Source organism: Tamandua tetradactyla, chromosome 23 (genome assembly GCF_023851605.1).
Source record: "Tamandua tetradactyla isolate mTamTet1 chromosome 23, mTamTet1.pri, whole genome shotgun sequence".
In the NCBI taxonomy this organism is placed as follows: Eukaryota; Metazoa; Chordata; class Mammalia; order Pilosa; family Myrmecophagidae; genus Tamandua; species Tamandua tetradactyla.
In genome coordinates, this window is record NC_135349.1 from 41,768,180 (window position 1) to 41,788,543 (window position 20,364).

Consider the following 20,364-nt stretch of genomic DNA (forward strand, 5'->3'; position numbering starts at 1 on the left):
TGGAGCCAAATTGCCAGGGTGCAAATGCTGGCTTCATCACTTAGCTTTGTGATGTTGCTGCTTAACCTCTCTGTGACTCAGCAACCTCACCTGTACTATGGGGATAATAATAGTATCTACCTCCTTGTGTTGTTATAAGGATTAAATTAGGTTATATACGAAGCCTTTATAGAGTGTCTGATGCAAGGTGAGCACTGTGTTATTTGCTGTTATTATTATTATAAGAATGGTTATTATTATTTTAGATAGCATGTGGCTCGTGGTGGGTGCTCAGCCATCCCTAGTTCCCTTTTCTGTTTCAGTCTTTAAGAAGGTCAGGAAGCTGCTTCCTGCCCACTGGTTGTCTAAATGCCTTTTCTGATCACTTCAGACCCTGTCAGACTTAGCCCCATTTTCCAGGACTCCTCCACACGCATCTTCTGCACCAGGAGAATGGACTCTTCTTCCTGGTGCTGGGGTCCCACCTCTTCGTTCATTTTACTGACAGTTCAAGCCTCCCCTCCTCTAATCCCATTTAACCCCCCCATCATTTTTCAAAGTTCCAGTGTCTACCCTGAAAATGCCAGCCACATCTGCCCTCCAGAACCTGTCGCTCCCCTCAATTCCAATTCACTTAGAGACGGTCCCCACCATGGTGTCTAACGCCCTTCCGCTCCCCCTCGCCCACCCTCAGCCATGTTCTTCTGGGAAGCAGGGACCCCAAAGCTTACACTTCATTGACTGCACCTCCCCCCCCACCACCAAGGGGCATGGAGCATGTGTTCCGCCAGCACTGGGGATGGGGAGCAGCTACCATCCAAAGGCGTGAAGGATATCGATGGCATCTAGCGTGCATCCTTCCTTCTTCACCGTGAAGGAGCAATGGGGGCAAGAGCTGAGAATGGAGCTCTTTCCAGGGAAGGCAGAGCTGGGGATTGGGGGATGCTGAGTCCCTGGGGACGGGATCACGTTTTCCCTGGGATGAGTCCCGAGAGCCCCTCACCTGTTGGGAGTCGGTGGGGAAGAGCCGGAAGAATGGGTACCGGTCCAGGTACATCAGCTGGATGTCGTTTGCCGTGATGTCGATCTTGGCAATGGTGATTGTGGAGTGGTTTTGATACTTTCTGCCCAACTCCTCCAACAGCGGGAACAGGGCTATGCACTTTTCAGACCAGGGCGCGTCTGGAAGAGAAGGACGGCTGCTGGGGCACCCTCCCAGGGACGCTGAAAGCTCCACCCCGCCCCCAACACCACTGCCATGTCCTTACGTGCCGCCCTGCTGCTCTGCAAACCGCACTCCCTTTCTCCTTTAGCGGTGCATTAGGTCATGTTTGTATTGCAAACCTAGTTCCTGGGCCTTATGAAATACATTAGAAACAAAATATTTAACTTAGTCTCCTCCTTCCACCCAGACACTAACCCTTTTAACGTGCTGGCATTTTTTTATATATATATATATTGTTTTTAATCCTTTCTATTAATACAGCTGTCTTCACCAGCTGAAGAAAAAAAAACAAGAAAAACATTTACCATAGATGATTCCTCATGTTTTGCCAAAGTGTTTTAGCGTGTATGGACACGTGAGTGTGTGTGTGTGCATGTGAGACGTGCATGTGTGTGTGTGTGAGACAGCACAAGGGTTTTCCAACAGAGGCTAAGCTTTGTGCCAAGGTGACTCCACTGTTAAGCAGGAGACTGGGTGTGAGGACAGGAGCCTGGACTTTGGCCATCCTGCCATACACTGCCTTTCGGTCCCATGGAGGAGGATGTCCCCAAGAGTGAACCAGGAGTTGTACAACGACCCATGGAAAGATATGTCCCTTGGAAATGGGTGGCCTTGCTCACGGACAGTCCCTTGAGCTCTGAGACCAGCCAGGGACCAGCTCCAGCGTGGAAGGGAAACTACATGTTGCCTTCTCCCAATCAAGTCTGGAGGTCTGGGTTCCTGGCTCTGTAGGACGAATGGCCTCCAAGGACCCCAGACACTCCACATGTGGGTCATCATCCCCCACCTACAAACCTAATGCCACAATTACTGTCTCCTCCACCACCAGCATCCCCAGCAGCCACCTGGAACCAAGTGGTCCCTGACGAGGAACAGGGGAACCCCTGACCCTTGAGGGGGTGGTGGCAACAGAGCTCACTTTGAACTTCTTGCCTCGCTACTTCCTTGCTCTGTGACCTGGGATGAGATGATAACCTCTCTGATCGAATTTCCTAATAAATGTCATAGCAAAGGCCATCATGCCGCCTGTTGGGAGGAAGATATGAGCGCACGCACGTACAAGTGGACTCATGCATTGTAAGTGCTCTATAAACAGTAACTCCTGTTAAAATAAAAGATATGTGGCAAGTAGCTTTGGGACCACCGTTCTCTGCATCTCAGGGCAGGAGAGGATGCCTCTGGCCTGGACTCTCACGTATAATTCATTCAGAGACAGTGGAGAGAGGACAGCAGCCCTCAAGGAGCACTGGAAAGAATCACAGTGATAGGAATAAAAACCACAAAATGTTTTTACTCCTCAATCAGGAGCTTACAATTTGCCAGGCCCTGGACTGAGTCCTTTACATGCATGATCTGGGTACCCCTTGGTCACCCCAACTCAGCATAAAGGGGTCATTTGCTAAGTCACGTCACACCAGAAGCTGGGGCACTCTGTGGAGCAGTTATGAGGGTGGGCTCTGAAGACAATGCCTGGGCTCAAATCCCAGCTCCAGCACTCACTAGCTATGTGGCTTTGGGAAACTCTTTCCTTCCCTAAGATTCTGTTACTCCTCTGTAAAGTGGGAGCAATAATAGCAGCTATTTTCTATTAGGATATTATAAGAATGGCATGAGATAATGCATATAAGAGCTCACTGGGAGCTCTGATACACGATGGCACTCAATCAGTGTTAACTTCTGCATTTTTATTGTGGAATCAACCACAGGCCTGGAGTACGTGGAAGGTGTCTCACATGTTCCAAGAATCGGATTTCTGAGGAGAGAGTTGCATTGTAGCTGATAGCATCATGCTGCAAACTCTTTGGATGCCTGAAGGCCATCTTTGGCAGGATGCTTTGATAGGTTCTGGAGATATCAGTGCCCAAGAATGCAAAGGCAACATTTAAAAAGTAATGTTAGGGGATGGGTGCATGGGTGGTTCAGCAGTAGAATGCTCACCTTCCATGCAGTAGACCTGGGTTCAATTCCTGGACCATGCACAAACACCACCCCCCCCAAAAAAAAAGTAATGTTGGGGGAGATTGCCTCCCATCAGTCTCTGTGGAGATACTTACAGAACATCACAAACACATCCCTCTCCTTGTCAAAGACAACTATGTTGAAATTCTTTCCCACGAGCTGCTTAACTGGCCCCTGGTCCCAATATTTTGGAATCTCTTCACTGGATTGATGTTTCTAGAAAGAAAATCCAAGAGGTCTAACAGTCTCTGGAAAGGAGCTGGCAGTTAAGGCACACGCCCTGATTGGGAACCATGAAAGGTTTCCCTTACCGAAGAGGGGAGAGGGTTAAAGACACTGAGATAGACAAAGAGCTTGATGTCAACGCTGGATTGTCCAAGGGAAACTGGGACCGAGGGCTGAGGAGCAGACAGAGCTACAAACTTGGATGGATTCTAGCATTCCCACTATTTCACTCTGAGGATTCTTAGATGAGAGTGGGGCTCACATCTTTAATATCTTATCTAGGTTGCTTTCCAGAGGGCTAGCCTCTTTCCCCCCTCAAGGTCTTGGATTATGCTGTTCCCTCTGCCTGGAGTGTCTTCCCTGCTCCCTATTCCTGCCCTGACTTCTTTTTCTAGACATCTCACCATCATCCTTCAGAATAACCTCAAGGAAGGTCTTGACTGTGTCAGGTCCTGCTCTAATAAGTTCTCATGACACTTGGTGCTTTTACTTGTATCATTTATTCAAGATTATCATTTATATTTATTTATCTGGCTACTTGATTGGTGTATATCTTTCCCTCTAGGTGGAATGTCATGAAGGATATCCCCCTTCATCAATGAGTATCCACTGCCTGAAACAGAGTAGGCCCTTCAAGAACTATTTTGTGAACGAATGAGCCAGTTCTTGCTTCTTCTGGAAGGAGGTGGTAGAAGTCTCAGGCCACATTATACTTTTCTTTAGAACTTTTGCCTCTGGTATCTCTAAAATCTATACCTTCTCTCCATCTGCATGGTTCAGATAGCTTTCATCTCTCATCTGGATCACCTCAGTAGCTTCCGAATGGTCTCCCTGCTTTTCCTCCTCAGCCCCTCCATGCTTTATTCTTCTGCCATGCAAATCTGACTACTGATTGCTCTTCAGATAGCAAGTCCTTAATATGCTGACAATGCTCCTTCCCCTAACGGGCATAAAGAGTCATTCAGCTCGAGCATAAAGGGCCAGGAGAGGGCAGAAAATGATGAAGTGGACGGTAAAGAGAAGGGGAGACCTCACATTGTGAAATGGGGGGTTGGGGGCTCAGGAGACTGGAGGCCATGAGAAGGGTGAGGAGTTCTAGCATGGGAAGTACTTGAGAAGGGAACTGAGAAGGATGGGACGCTTGAATCAGGATTTCAGAGGAGGTGACACCTCTACAGTGTTGCTATGAGAGTAGGTGGTTGAGGAATGGACGACATCAGTGTATTAGTCAGGGTTCTCTAGAGAAACAGAACCAACAGGAGAGATCTGTAAATATGAGATTTATAAAGGTGCCTCACACAACCGTGGGAATGTAAGAGTCCAAAATGTGTACAGCAGGCTGTGAAGCTGGCAGCTCTGATGAAGGGTCTGGATGAACTCCACAGGAGAGGCTCGCTGGCTGAAGAAGCAGTGAAAAAGTCTCTCTTCTTTCTTAAAAGCCTTCAACTGATTAGATTATCTTGTTGTGTGGGGGACACCTTAGTTGATCACAGATGTAATCAGCTACAGATGCAATCAACTGAATGATGACTTAATACACCAGTCTTCCGATTTATCAACCAACCATGAAATATCCTTGCCGCAATGGTCAGTCCAATGCTTGCCTAACCAGACAACTGGGCATAATCACTTGGCCAAGTTGACACCAGAATCTAACCATCAGAGTCCACCCCTTGTCAACTTGGCAGCTATACACATCACCTTGAAAACACGCTTAATTTCCAAACAGAACACAATAAAAGACATATGTTTTGCCTAACAATACTTAACTGTCCTGTGTACAACAGAAAACGCACTACATCTCTCCAGAATAGGGTGCAAGTCCTTAGGTAACATTCATTCTTAAACTTCATATCCTATGACTTCAATACTATAACATAAACAATACAATTTATGTCATATAATAAGAGGAAAACAAGATATTTGCTTATACACAAATGCAAACATACTCTTTACAAAGCAGGGAGGAAACAGTCATATAATCACTGTCCTCATTTCTGTACTAGTCACGTGGTCACAGTTTATTTTAACCACTACGTTCTTCTACTACCCATTCCATGTTCCCTTTACCCTCAGCAAGCACTTCAGCTGTCCATGGTTCTTTGCCAGGTGGGGTGATCCAAACCTTCATTCCTGATATTTCTTGGCCATTGGTAGTCCTGCATGGATTGGGTTGTCGCAGTTTTCCATTGACTAAGTAATAACAGACATCCTAGAGGATTTCCTGTAGTCCAGGAAAACTCTTCTTTACCTCCGCTGTGTCTTATTTCCCCTTGATAGACAGAAAAGTAATCCCCTTTCATGCCTGTTGATTCAGTGGATGAGAAGACCAAAGTGCCAGTTCAATGGAATCATTGTTGTGTCTCCTGATAGGAGCACTTCTCCTTTTGGAACGAAGACCTGTAGACCAGCAAAGCTTAAATTTCAGGTACAGGAAGCTAAAATTTTCTTGGTGGATCACTGGGGTGATGGTGAGTGGTACCACTCCCATTTCCACACCTTGATTCCTGGGCCCGTGAATCCTGGCTACAGAAGAAACAGCACGATAGAGTGGACGCTGATTCAGAGCATACACAGCCTCCTGAAAAACAATGCTCCAGCCCTGCAAGGTATTGCCACCTAGTTTGCACCTTAATTGGGTCTTCAAAACGCTGTTCCAGAATTCTATCAACCAGATGCCCCTGGGTAGTGGGGAATATGATAAGACCAGAGAATTCCATAAACATGTGCACATTCCCACACTTCATTTGCTATGAAGTGGGTTCCTTGATCAGAAGCAATGCTATATGGAATACCATGACAGTGGATAAGGCATTCCATAAGTCCACGGATGGTGGGTTTTGTGAAAGCATTGTGTGCAGGGAAGGCAAATCCATAGCTGGAGTATGTGTTTATTCCAGTTAGAACAAATTGCTGCCCTTTCCATGATGGAAGTGTTCCAATGTAATCAACCTACCACCAGGTAGAAGGCTGATCACCTCAGGGAATGGTGCCATATTGGGGACTGAGTGTGGGTCTCTGCTGCTGGCAGATTGGGCACTCAGCAGTGGCCATAGCCAGGCCATACTTGGTGAGTGGAAGTCCATGTTTGTTGAGCCCATGATAACCTCCATCACTATCAGCATGACCACTTTGTTTATGAGTCCATTGGGCAATGGCAGGGGTTACTGAGGAGAGAGAATGACTTGTATCCAGAGGATGGGTCATCCTATCCACTTGATTATTAAAACCTTCCTCTGCTGAAGTCACCCTCTGGTGCGCATTCGCATGGGACACAAATATCTTCATGTTTTTAGCCCACCCATAAAGGTCTATCCACATACCTCTTCATCACCAATTTTCCAATCATGTTCCTTCCAAGTCCCTGACAATCCAGCCAAACCATTAGCCACAGCCCATGGGTCAGTATACAAACGCACTTCTATCCAGATTTCCTTCCAAGAAAAATGAGCAATCAGTGCACTGTTCAAAGTTGTGCCCACTGGAAGGATTTCCCCTCACAACTGTCTTTCAAGAATATCCCAGAAAGGGGTTGTAGTGCTGCAGCTGTCCACTTTTGGGTGGTACTTGCATATCATGCAGAACCATCTATAAACCAAACTGCTCAGTCAACTGACTATAAGGAAATCCCCAAGCTCTGGTCTGAGAAAGAGAAGGTAATGTGACAGGATTGGGGGCCATGGGCATTTGGGCCACTTCCTGATGTAACTTACTTGTGCCTTCAGGACCTGCTTGAGCCCTATCTCTTATGTACCATTTCCATTTTATGGTGGAGTGCTGCTGTGCACACCCAACTTTATAACTGGGTGCGTCAGACAATATCCAGCTCATGATAGGCAACTCAGGTGTCATGGTAACTTGGTGGCCCATGGTTAAGCGTTCAGTCTCTACTAAGGTCCAGTAGCAGGCTAAAAGCTGTTTCTTAAAAAGAGAGTAGTTATCTGCAGTAGATGATTGTGAAGTCTTGTGGGAGGGCTTTGCTCCAAAATCCTAAGGGTCTGCATTGTGATTCTCCTATAGGGGCCTGTCAAAGGCTCCAGGCAGCATCTTTATTTGCCACTGACACTTTCAGCACCATTGGATCTGCTGGATCATATGGCCCAAGTGGCAGAGCAGCCTGGACCTGTCTCAGAGCCTCTTCTTGTTCTAGTCTCCACTCAATTCTAGCGACTTTTCTGGTCACTAGGTAAATGAGCCAGAGTAGCACACCCAAATGAGAAATATGTTGTCTCCAAAATCCAGAGGCACAACATCTTTTTTAGCCATAAGGAGGGCTAGACGCAACAGCTGATCCTTCACCTTAGAAGGGATATCTCAACATGCCCTATACCACTAGACACTAGAAATTTCACTGGGGTGGAAGGGCCCTGTATTTTGGTTGGATTTATCTCCCATCACCTGACATGAAAATACCTTATCAATAAGTCTAGAATAGTCGCTACTTCTTTCTCACTAGATCCAATCAACATGATATCATCAATATAATGGATCATTGTGAATTCTTGTGGGAGGGAGAAATGATCAAGTTCCCTGTAGACAAGATTATGACATAGGGCTGGAGAGTTGACACACCCCTGAGGCAGGACAGTGAAGGAATACTCTGGCCTTGCCAGCTGAATGCAAACTGTTTCTGGTGTTCTTTACTGACAGCTATTGAGAAAAAAACTTTCGCCATCAATAGCTGCATATCAGGTTCCAAGCGATGTGCTGATTTGCTCAAGCAATGATACCACATCTGGGACAGCAGCTATAATTGGAGTCACCACCTGGTTAAGTTTACGATAATCCACTGTCATCCTCCAAGACCCATTTGTTTTCTGCACAGGCCAAAGAAGAGAGTTGAATGGGGATATGGTGGGAATCACCACCCCTGCATCCTTCAAGTCCTTAAGAGTGGCAGTAATCTCTACAATCCCTCCAGGAATCTGGTATTGCTTCTGATTCACTATTTTGCTAGGTAGGGGCAGTTCTACTGGCCTCCACTGGGCCTTTCCTACCATAATAGCCCTCACTCCACAAGTCAGAGAACCAATGTGGGGATTCTGCCAGTTGCTGAGTACGTTGATTCCAATGATGCATTCTGGAGCTAGGGAAATGACCACAGAATTGGTTAAGGGACCCACTGGACCCTCTGTGAGACTGATCTGAACTAAAATTCCATCAATCACCTGGCCCCCTACTCTGACTGGTGGACCAGAGTGACATTTTGGGTGTCCTGGAATGAGTGTCACTTCTGAGCCACTGTCCAATAATCCTCCAAATATCTGTGCACAGTCACCCTGGTAAAAGGTCATAGGTCTCCTTGGGGAAGGTCGGGAGGAAATTTAACAGTGTAAATTTGGGGCAGTGTAACAGGGTCCTTTCCCAAGTGTACCTGGCCCTCCCTTCATTCGAGGGACTCTGGGTGTGTAAACCGTCTCAAGTCTGGGAATTAAGGGGTATGACTCTGTTTTGGTAATTCAAGTTAGAATTCTTCTGCTTACACATCTCAAACAAGAATTTAGTAGACTGCCCATCTGTTTTATTTCTAGTACCCCATGATCTACTAGCCAATGCCACTAGTCTTCTGTGAGTCAGATTATTTTGACTGCTGCTTTGAGTCTGCTGTCTATTGTGGGGACCACGTCCACCTCGTCTGTGGTGATTAACTGTCACCACATGGCTTCTACCAACTTACGGTCTGATCATCCCCATTTTGTTTAAGGATTCCAGCTCAGTGACTGTACTTCCCACAGTAACACCTGACCTACAGAGAAGGGCAACTACAGAGCTCTTCAGAGATGATGGCGCTAGTCTCATGAATTTATGTCTCAAGGTTCTGCTGAAAGATGTGTCCTCTGGACATTCCTGGGATGGGTGAGCAGTTCTTCCATGATAAATCCACTCTAACATTCCATTCCTCTAAGCCTCTGGATCCCCTCATCTACATTATACCAGGGCAGTTCTGGCATTTCCACCTCAGATAATATCGGCCACCTCTGATCCATGTTTCAGCCAACCATCCAAACAAACTGATAATGCTCTTTCTAGCCCCTCTGCCTACAATACTGAAAGCAGAATTTCTGCTTAGTGGGTTCATATCAATAAATTCAGCTTGATCCAACTTTACATTCCTCCCACCATTATCCCATACCCTTAATATCCATTCCCACACATATTCCCCTGCTTTCTGTCTATATAGAGTGGAAAACTCATGCAGCTTTTCTGGAGTGTAGTGTACCTCCTCATGGGTCACACGTTGGTCATCATCTTTCCAGGCCTGTTGGGACTTTAGTCTAGTTATAGGTCTTGAAGAAAAGAGGAATGGCGGGGGTGAGAAATGAAAAGAAATAGAAGTGTCTTCCACGCCAATTACCTCAAGGCATTCAATTGCAGTTTCATCTGGTGAAACAGGATTAGTTGCTCCAGACAGAGACTTGAGGGCTGTTTACCCAGTGGAGGTGGTTACAGGCTTAGCAGGCACTGAAGGGTTAATCTCCTTAGGTGGAGGTTGGATGGCAGACTCCTCTGGGCAGACTGGAGGCTGGGAAGCTCTTTCCTCAGGACAGTCCTTTACAGATCTATCTGGCAAAGGCTCAAGCAGCTTCTAAGGATCCTGTCTCCCCATCGTCATCGTTATCAAGCCTTTTATCTCCATTTTATGTTTCAGGATCCCATTCTTTTCCGATTCAAACCCTTACTTTAACAGCAGACCCCCTGCAAGGTTGAGATTTTAATTTACATTGTAAATCTGCTACTCCAACAATGAGGCTCTGTGTCTGGTTTTCAGAGATCTCAAGTCTTTGACGACAGGAAATAAGGTCTTCTTTCAGGGCAAACATGGAAACTTTTACATCGTTCATACAGTGCTGGTGTTGCAGATTTGAAGCCTTCAGCTCATCCCTTTCCCTCATCACTGTATCCATCATATCTAAGAACAACCAGCCAACATCATTGCACCTCTTAATGCCACAGAACTCTGTTAAGGTGTCAAAAACACTCTCACCCAGAGCCTTGCCGCATATAAGCATACAACTAACAGAATCTAATGGCGACATTGAGTATCTCTTTTGCCAACTCACCCCATGGAATGTCAGTGCATGGAAACAGAGTCATCAGTGCCTCTGAGTCTAGTCAGAGTAGAAAGCAATTATAAAAAACCATTTTTAAGATGCTGTTTCTCTTGAACCACTCCTGGTGCCAAGCTGTATTAGTCAGAGTTCTCTAGAGAAAGAGAACCAATAGGAGAGATCTGTAAATATGAGATTTATAGAGGTCTCTCGTGCAACTGTGGGAATGGAAGAGTCCAAAATCTGTAGGGCAGACTGTGAAACTGGTGGTTCTGATGAAGGGTCTGGACGAACACCACAGGAGAGGCTCGCTGGCCGAAGAAGCAGTGAAAAGTCTCTCTTCTTCCTTAAAAGCCTTCAATTGATTGGACTATCGCATTGTGGGAGACACAGCTTAGTTGATAGCAGATGTAATCAGCCACAGATTCAATCAACTGACTGATGATTTAATCCACTAGCCTTCCAGTTTATCAATCAGCTATGAAATCTCCTTGCAGCAATGGTCAGGCCAGAGCTTGCCTGACCAGACAACTGGGCATCATCACTTGGCCATATTAACACCAGAACTGAACCGTCATCACACCCAGCTAGCAGGAAAGAGAACAGGGATCTGAATGCTGATGTCTCTGGTAGTGACAACAGGAGATGGGGGGAGGGGAAATCTACCGTCAGAAGCTTTACATCCTCAGAGAAGGGCTGCTGGCCAGAAGACAGCACAGAGGGTCTAAAGTTTGAAGCCTAGGGAGCCAAAGGATCTGGGGTTTTTGAAGGTGGAAGGAAGAGAATAGGTTGGGAAGTGGCAAAGAGAACACCAGTCTCATCACTTAAAGCTCTTCTGCTCATGCGCTTAAGAGAAAACCAGCATCTGCTTGCGAAGGCTGCTAGGGAAGTGGGGTTTTTTTGTGGCTATGGGTCAGAAGGCAATGGAAGCCCTTGGGGATGAGGAGGCCAGGCATTTCAGTTGGCCTGTAAAAATCTCAACTTATTCTTGTTGTTCCAGAACACTTTTTTTTTTTTTTTTTTGGCATGGGCAGCCTCCGGGAATCGAACCCGGGTCTCCAACTCAACAGGCAAGAATTCTTGCCACTGAGCCACCGTTGCACCTCCTGTTCCATAATACTTTTTTAAAAAGTCCCTTTTACTCTCAAATGGGTCTTGGTGTGGAAAGTAAATAACTTGGTCCCTCAGCAGGGTAGCTGAGAATATAGAAAGTGCTAAATAAACCCTGGTGATGTATGTTGCCTGTGTGGGAAACTTCAGCAGCTTCTGCTCCCTTTAGGCAAAACAGACCACACCCTCCCCCACCCCGCTCCACTTCGCTCAGAAAAAGACCTCGAAGACCTTTGAGGCTGAATCCTGATGGCTCTATGGGTTCCACCCCTCCCTCTGCCCATAAGCATTTGTCTACTCTTGGGCTAAGTAAATCCTTCACAGTAGAGTCTGAAAGAGATCAATTAGGCTGAGGGTCAGCATTTCAATAGGAAATTCCGATGAGGGAAATGCCTTTACTTTAATAAAGGGCTAACGGGATTACAGGCTCAGGACAGGTCAAAATTTGAATAGATTTAGGGTGGGAAAGATGAGGGGATTTGCCCACACTGAACCAGGAGATCAGCCCTTATTCCACACCCCCATTCAGGGGGCTCAAAGCCGGCAGTGTTTCGGAAAAAAGGATGAGTCTGAGATTCTGGATAAACGTTGTCCAAGAAGGAACTTACCTTGGCACTTCTATTCAGGAAGCTGCGGCCAAATTTCTTGAGGTTCTTGTAGGTAATCTCATCCGCAGGCATTTTGTACCTGGCATCAGAGCTTAAGTTTAGGATTTGGACAGATGGGACATCGACCTCTGTGATCCGGAAGTATTCAAAGACACGCCCGTTTCTGGGTTCATCTGTGTTCACAAGGATGAAGAGGATCTGCAAAATCAAACGGAACTCATTTCTCTCTGGATCCTTGGCCAAGGGAGAGAGACTAGTGGGGAACCCGTGGGAATGCACTAATGGAATGCAAATGGCGGAGTCTATGGAATGCTTCTTGACTTGGTAAAGGTCCCCTTCCTGCAGGAAGGTGCAGCCCTAACAGAGCACGCAGCCAGGAAGTGGCCACCAGATTGGTTTCAGTCCCCCACTTGACCCCTTGGGTGCAGCATCCTTGTGCCAGGAGGGCACTGCTCCTACAGCCAAGGAAAGCCCGGCAGCCCTGAGCTTGCAGTCTGCTTCCCCTCCCTGTATCTCCGTTTCCTTATCTGTAAAATGATGATTATCAGAGTGTGGCTGTGAGACTCAAACAGGACAGCGTATGCAAAAGTTTGGGAACTGCAGGTGGGAAATGTTCAACATGTTTCAACTCATTATTATTGTTATTATTATGCTAAATTATTCTTTCTATCAAGGAAATCCATGATTTCCTATTTGTGGAGTGCCCACTATGTGCTAGGCATTTTGCTAAACACTGGGGATGCCACATGTCCAAGGAGGACAAAGCCCTGCTTTCATGGAGTTTATGTTCTAATGGGGAAGATGGACACTAATGCTTTCATGGAGTTTATGTTCTAAAGGGGAAGATGGACACTATTGAATAAACATATTAGTAAAATACATTCAGATAGTGATGAATACCAATTAGACAATAAAACAGGGTGATATCAGAGTGACTGCACAGATAGGGTGAAATAGGGGCTCACTGTAGGGTCGAGTGGTGAAGAGACAGCATCCTTGAGAAGGTGGCATTTAACTGGGACCTGGGGGAACAGTGATCCAGGCAGTGCAAACATCCAATGCAAAGACTTGGAGCCAAAACATGAGTTTAGAGTATTCTAGGAATAGAAAGGGAGGGCCTGTACTGGGACCTGGGGGAACAGTGATCCAGGCAGTGCAAACACCCAATGCAAAGACTTGGAGGCAAAACATGAGTTTAGAGTATTCTAGGAATAGAAAGGGAGGGCCTGGGCAACTTCAGCACCATGAGGTTAGAGATGTGCATGGGAAATGAGGTTGCAGATGTGTTGGACTTTAGTGGCCCTGGTAAGGTGCTTGGGTTTTAGTCTGAACGTGGTTGGAGGTCATAAAAGGATAGCGTTGTTTTTTTTAAAGATCACTCTGGTTGCTGTGCAGGGGATGGGTTGCTGAAGAGAAGCAAGAGTGAACATAAGGAGATCAATTAGAGGCTACTGCAGATGGGAGGTGTGAGGTAGTCACAGGTTATTCATCCATCAAAATCTCAAGTACCCTATTAGGTGGCAGCCACTCTTCTAGGTGCTGGGGAGACTGGGAAAAGCAAAGCAAACATGTTAAGACCATGGTTGTAGACTTTTAAGAATTTGGACCATTTGCTATGGGCTGGGCATAGAGAGAACAAAAATGATATGGAGTATCATCTATTGGAAAAGTAATATTAATCCAACTGTTTTTCTTTGGCTCTAAAATGGATCAACATCAGTAAACACTATTGGGGAAGCCTGCTAATAAAGGTAACAGCTGATTAGAACCTCATCTCACAATATATCCCAGTGTAAACTCCAGCTAGATTTAAAAATTAAATAAAAAATAAACTGAAAGAAAATATCGTTCAGTATTGACTATTATAACATAGGAGAAAAACAGAGAAAGTACTCCAATTATAATTGACTTAATGGCATAAAAATCGTAAAGCTTAAAGTGTAATAAACTGGGAAATATATTTGCTGGCAATATCTTTGTGATTGGAATGATCTTCCTTCAAAAGAATGCAGTGGGGTTCACATGACCGCTACTTTCACACGCTGATCCCTGACACCCCGTTTTGTTTGACTTTCAGTTTTTAACCGCTTGATTTGAATCTCAAAAGAATTTTCTTCTAAAGAAAAAAAGTCTGCCATTGTTGTACTTTTTGTTAAATGGAAAAATAAATAGTCCCCACAGCACACCTGCTGGCAACTACAGTAAACATAGGGATGAAGCTTAGGAGAAACAGATTTGCTTCTAATGATGGCAGTGATCACGTCGACACTGACATCTATAATTATAAGCACCACCCATTGGGTCCCGGCTCTTTGCCTTACAAATAGCATCTCCAATTCTTATCATACCATTGGAAAGTAGGTACCCATACTGAAAAGTTAAGAAACTGGGGCTGAGGCTGAGGCTGAGGCTGAGACATTAAAAAACTCACCTAAGATAATATGGGTTGTAAGAGGAAGAGAATTTGAACCCCGGTCTGAGTGCTGTTAAAGCACAGACTCAAGTTACCTGCTCGACAGCCTGGGCTGCGTCACACCTTTAGACTTCTCACACTCTGCGACCTGGGCCAGGAGGCGCCTTCCCTTCCCCTCACCTCCCAGCCGAATCCCATTCATGGTTCAAGGATCCACACTGTGGCGTCCCCACTCTTACCAGAGAATGACCCATCAGAAAGGCAGCCGAGCCACCATGCTTTTACAGACCATGTATTAAAGGAACAAAGGAAGAAGGAACATAGGTTTGGCAAGAAAGGAAGAGACACTGGGAGGGAGGAGAGTGGAGGCTTTTTAAAAATTAAGTCTTAGAATTAATATCTATAAAATTGATATGCAAATGCATATGAAAATCAGGATGCCTTTTAGCCATTTCTGGGGATGAGCCTGTCATTTTCCTTTCTCACACATGCAACAATTATTAGCAAGTGGTGAACGATTTCCGGCTTGGTTTATCAGCAGGGCAGGTGAATTAGAAGGGTCTACAGATGGTCGATCCTCCTCCCAAAACCCAAAAGAGCAGTGGCACTTTCCACAGACCTTGTTTTGGAATTCCTTCGATGCCAACTTATAATGCTGAATTATGACAGCAAACGACTCTGAGCTTTTGGAGGCGAAAAGCAGCATGTGATTCAGGATGTGTAGTTCGTAAATCAGATCCTTACTCTGAAATAACAAGGAAAACAGGTCATTCCATGCGCGCACACCCACAGCTGCCCCAGCTGCCCTTCCCCCCAGGACCCTCTGCTCACTGACCTCAGTGTTGTATTCAATAACAAGATCTGTGAGCTGCTGTTTGATGACTTGATTGAGGATAATTTTGTTGGTACTGTCATTAATTAGCTCCTGGCGGTTCACGACCTTTCCCTTAGACAAAAGGAGAAAAATGTTGGTGGGTAGTAGCTTTCATGATGCAAGCACTTAATAAATATAAATAGCACAATTTCTTCCTTAGATCAAAGAAAAACAGCAAGGAATGAAGGCATCCATAATCCATAATCCATGTCCTTGATAAATCTAGATAGCTGGGCACATTAGCCTATGGATGGTAAATGGGTGTGTGGCAGCTGTGACAATCTCTCCCATCTCCAACCACAAAGAGTGTAACCAACTGTGAGCCCCAGCTGCTGTGCTCTGATATCCATCACTGGTTTGTGCTGAGGCCATGCTTCTCATACGTTGCTTCCCGTCAATTACAGAATATATCAGGGATTCTAAGGCAAGCTTATTATTAGGAGTTGAGGGGCGTGCTCAATGGAAAGCTTTGCTTAACTCCCTTAGAACTCCACTGCAGTCTAAGTCTCCTCCAAAGGATCAGACCTTTACCATACTCTGATGGCTCTCTTGGTCTCCCCCAACTCCTCCTCGCTTTCCTTCATAAGTGTTTTCCCCTAATAAATCTTTGGCACGTCCACTCTTTATGGGTGAATGTGTCTCAGGAGGACCTGGACTAACACAGGATATAGCATGATTCTTTGTATCCCAGGATCAAAGCCTAGGAGAAGGAGAAAGAAGCAGGTCTCTCCCAATTTCTCTTTTTTCCATCTCTTCATCTTCACCAATCCTACCGTAGTTCAAACCTCTCAACTGGACTCTGCAATGGTCCCCTAAAACTCTTCCAACTTCACCCCTTGTTTCCTTCCTCTCTATGTCCACACTTCAACCAGAGTTAATGTAGAAACACAAATCTGAGCATGTCATTCTCTTGCTTAAAACACTTTGAAGACCCTCTTTCCCTGCCAATTGTCCTCTGGATAGAATGCAAACTTTCTACTGATCATGGCAACAGTAATAATATTCATTAGACTCATCGAGAGCCCACATTGTGCCAGCCACAGTTCGAAGCATGTTAAATGGACTAATTCATTCAATCCTTTTAACATCTCATTAAGTTAGGTACTATTATGTGCCCCATTTTATGGGTGAAGAAACTGAGACATAGGGAAATGAAGGAACTTGCCCAAGGTGCTAACTAGTAAAAGGTGAAGCCAGGATTCAAACCCAGGCAGTCTCACTCTAATGTCCATGCTCTTAGGCATTGAAATAGGCCAAACCCATCTCGAATATGTTTTCCAAGTTGGCTATTTATCATTTGATTATTTTGTGATGGGGTTTATTCTGCAGAACTTTAAACTTTTTATGTGGTCCAAATGTATAAATACTTTCTTTTTATGGTTTCCAGGGTTTATGTTATGTTTATAAAAGGAGCTCTTCATTCTAACATTAAAAAATAAATGTTCCCATGGCATCTTTAAGTCTTTCCATAGCTTCACTTTTTTTTTTGTATTTTTAAATCAGGAATCCATCTGGAATTTAGTTTGGGGTAAAATGTGATATATGGATCGAGCTTCAGTTTTTTCCAAAATGACTACCCAATTATCTCAACATTACTCATTGAATAATCCCTATTTTCCCCACTGATATAAAATGCTATCTGTATGATATACTAAATTTCCATCTGCATTTGGATCTATTTCCAGACTGCCCCATTTAAAAACAAAATCAGATTATCTTATGCCTCAATTTAAAACCTCTTAATGGCCTTCATGAAGACACTTGCAGTAGAGATAGAAAGATGTGGATGGATTCCAGGGGTATTTTGAACATAAAATCAATAGGATTGGGGTGAAGGATTGGCTATGAGGAGTGGAGAAGAGAGAGGTGTTAGGATGATGCATGGGTGTTCTCACTAGCTCAATGGGATGGGAGTGATGGTGGTGACACTGAGAGAGAGAAAAATCCTGGGATTGGAGAGGAAACCATGACTTTGGGCCAGGCCATGTTAAGACATCTGGCAATGGATGTAAAGGTCTAGATATTAGAGAAGTCTGGCTGGAGACGGATATATACATGGGAAATGCTGATGGGGGGCGGACGAGGGAGCATGACCACAAGTGTTCAATTGAGCCTCTACGAGCAACATTTCCTGGTTAAAGACAGAAGGAGGAGCTTATGATGGACAATAGCTAGAAGAGCCAGAGAATTAGCAAAAGAGTGATTTCAGGGATGTCTGCCAGTCCAAAGTCACACAGCACAGCAGTGGCAGAACCAGAATTTGAACCCAAATCCCATACATTTCCCATTATATCGAACCAGAGACCCCCTCGCTAGCAAATGGGGTCAAAGTCCTACCTTTTTGAACACCAAGACACTGTCGAGGGTGACATGGAAATGTCCCATGGCATTGCCAATCGATATCACACCAAAAGTTAGCTCGGGGTAGTCTTTGATCACGTCGAAGAACAGTTCTGCTACTTCCTCCTCTACGTCCTGTTTAGGAAAGGACGTTTGTTAAGGCTTTGGTAGAAAGCAAAACGCCTGATTTATATAAGGAGAAGGTGGATATAGCAGCCAATTTGTCTCCTCACCTTTCCAAGTTCTGGGGTTTTCTTTGGTCACCTAACTCTTCTTTCATGGCTATTTCATACCCCAAAAGTTTCACTGGCTACGACCAAGCCCAAAATAGGGAAATGCACAGAAATCAATGTAGACAATCAATAAACTTGACCTTTTCCAGTTATTAGAGTGAATGCTTTTTTAACCCTGGGGTTGAGACTTTTTAACATTTGCTTCATAATTGCTTTCAGAAGAAGCTATTACTTTGACCACATCTAGCACCAAATATAAACATGTATCAAGCTATGATTATTGTCTCAAACTTTGTTCTTTAGCTTGAAGGAAAACTGGGGCCAAAAGCACTGTCCCAGAGAGGGGGAGAGAAGCACATTCTCTCTCCCTGTATAAATGTAATGCTAAAGTTCTGGTTTCCACTGGGAGAAAAGGAGGACATCCTAAGGTACATGAGACATCCTCCGAAAGTAAAAATAATTTGCAAATTATTAATCGATACAGAAAACAAAATCAATTCAAAGCTATCACGAGACGGTCATTAACATATCTAATTTTTTTATGTCCCACCCCAAACATTGTACTCTGCTGCATCGAGGATGAGGGTTGGAATCTTTTCAAATGGCAGCATACTTATAATGTGTTATGGATTTTAATATGCAGAGACGCTTGCTTGCAAAGGGGTTAAGGTGAGAGGCTGGCCTGGCCCAAACATGGCTCCTTGCTGTCAGAACCATAAAAAGCGATGGCTCTCAAATCAGAAAACAGGGCATCCCTCTATTGAATGATGTTCTGAATGGACCCCAAAATTATTAGTTCTACTCTCAAAACCAATTAAATAAATACGTCAATCTCATCTCTTCCTTCTCTATTCCCATCCATCCTTTTTATAGCTGGCTTGTCCTACCACCTCTGCTTCCATTTTTCTTTCTCATTTTAACCCTGCCAATTCTGCCCATCCCCCCCCCCAAAAAAAAACCCCCAGCTCACTGGATGGGGAAGGATGGGCATGGAATTAACTCAGCTAGAAGGGCTCCCCTCACCGCCCCCTCCTGGACACAGGACCCCTTCGCAATCACAAAGCCCCCTCCCACCTGTGGACCCCTGTACCTGGAAGAAGCCAATGATGATCAAGGGCCTCGATTCCACAGCCTCCACCATCTGCTTAGTGTTGGCGAACAAAAATGCTTTCTGGCTAATCTGTCTTCTCAGCCAAACGACTAATGCAGTCGACTCAACCACTCCTGCAGAGAGACACGGTTAAGTGGATTTCACGGAGGTTACTCCTTGAGCTGGAACCAAGATCTGCCTTCCCCAAGCTTAGTAATCAGGAATATTTTGTCTTGGGCTCCCAACCCCCGAAGGCCGGGAGCAGCTCTTCCATCTCCCTAAAGTCCCAAAGCAGGGACACAGACAGCAGCAGGGAGGAGAGCCAGGCATCCTGCGGAGCGTTCTGCAGGTACTAAATCCTCGTGACATCGATGCTCTTATCTCACTATTTTGCAGACGAGAAAAGTGGGGATTCAACTTGCCCAACTGGTCACCCAACTGGCAAGCTGAGGAGTCAAACCCAGGAGGAAGCATTTCTACCTTTCTTTTCTTATCCACCCTCCAAAGTGACTGGGAGGATGGACTGATTTTCAAAAAAATATATATTAATAAAATGTGAATAAGAAGACCAGAGAAAACCGTGGTAAACGTGTGTACGTCCAGTTCCTCAGGTGAGACCCAAATCTGCTCTCAGGTCACAGAACCCTGACTTACATTTCTCAGTTATCATATGGGAGGAGCCAGGCACGCAAAACTGGACACATAGACCACCTGGGAATAAGCAACAGGGTGCCAGAATATTCACAAGGCGCCACGTGTTTCCCAGGATTATCAGTGGCACATTGCTGGCAGGAAATGTTGTTTTATATTAAAGCCTGCTATAGAAGAGAGTGAACATTTTAATGATGAAACAATGTATTTTTAAAACCACGCTTGTTGTGAGTTGCTTTGGGCTATATCCACAGACCTTTACACATTCACTCGTCATTCCTTCACTCAGTCAATCATTTGACAAATATGCATTGGTTGCCTGTTATGTGATCAAGTGGTGTGCATGGTTCTGGGGATATAATAGTGAGCAGAGACAGACACATTGCCACTATTCCATGGCTCTCGTTTTCTTGTGCAAGGCAATCATCAAATAATTTCACAAGCAAGAGCATAATCCCACCCCGGGTAAGTATTTTAAAGCAAAGTTATATGAGCCTAGAGCAAAGATATCTGAGCTCGATTCAAAGTCAGAGAGAGATTCCTGGAGGAAGCGGCACATAAGTTGAAACCTGAAGGATGCACAAGAGTTAACCAGGAGGCAATAAAAA

The 20,364-nt window shown here is 45.0% G+C and overlaps 1 protein-coding gene and 1 long non-coding RNA gene across 3 annotated transcripts in view; one reads left to right on the forward strand and one right to left on the reverse strand.

Moving 5' to 3' along the window:
* The window catches only part of PDILT (protein disulfide isomerase like, testis expressed), a 49,803-nt gene that overhangs the window by 1,627 nt on the left and 27,812 nt on the right, over positions 1-20,364 (reverse strand). For both annotated transcript variants that reach the window (XM_077141727.1, XM_077141728.1), the window contains 7 exons: positions 19,106-19,239; positions 17,780-17,917; positions 15,404-15,514; positions 15,188-15,313; positions 12,156-12,353; positions 3,259-3,379; positions 983-1,161 (listed from right to left, as the gene is read on the reverse strand). In XM_077141727.1, coding sequence (XP_076997842.1) covers positions 983-1,161; positions 3,259-3,379; positions 12,156-12,353; positions 15,188-15,313; positions 15,404-15,514; positions 17,780-17,917; positions 19,106-19,239 — 1,007 coding nt within the window. The remainder of the gene's footprint in view (positions 1-982; positions 1,162-3,258; positions 3,380-12,155; positions 12,354-15,187; positions 15,314-15,403; positions 15,515-17,779; positions 17,918-19,105; positions 19,240-20,364) is intronic.
* LOC143667468 (uncharacterized) lies at positions 134-19,721 on the forward strand. The gene is made up of 3 exons (XR_013168049.1): positions 134-187; positions 9,093-9,244; positions 19,502-19,721. It is a non-coding gene; the product is annotated as an uncharacterized LOC143667468 (long non-coding RNA).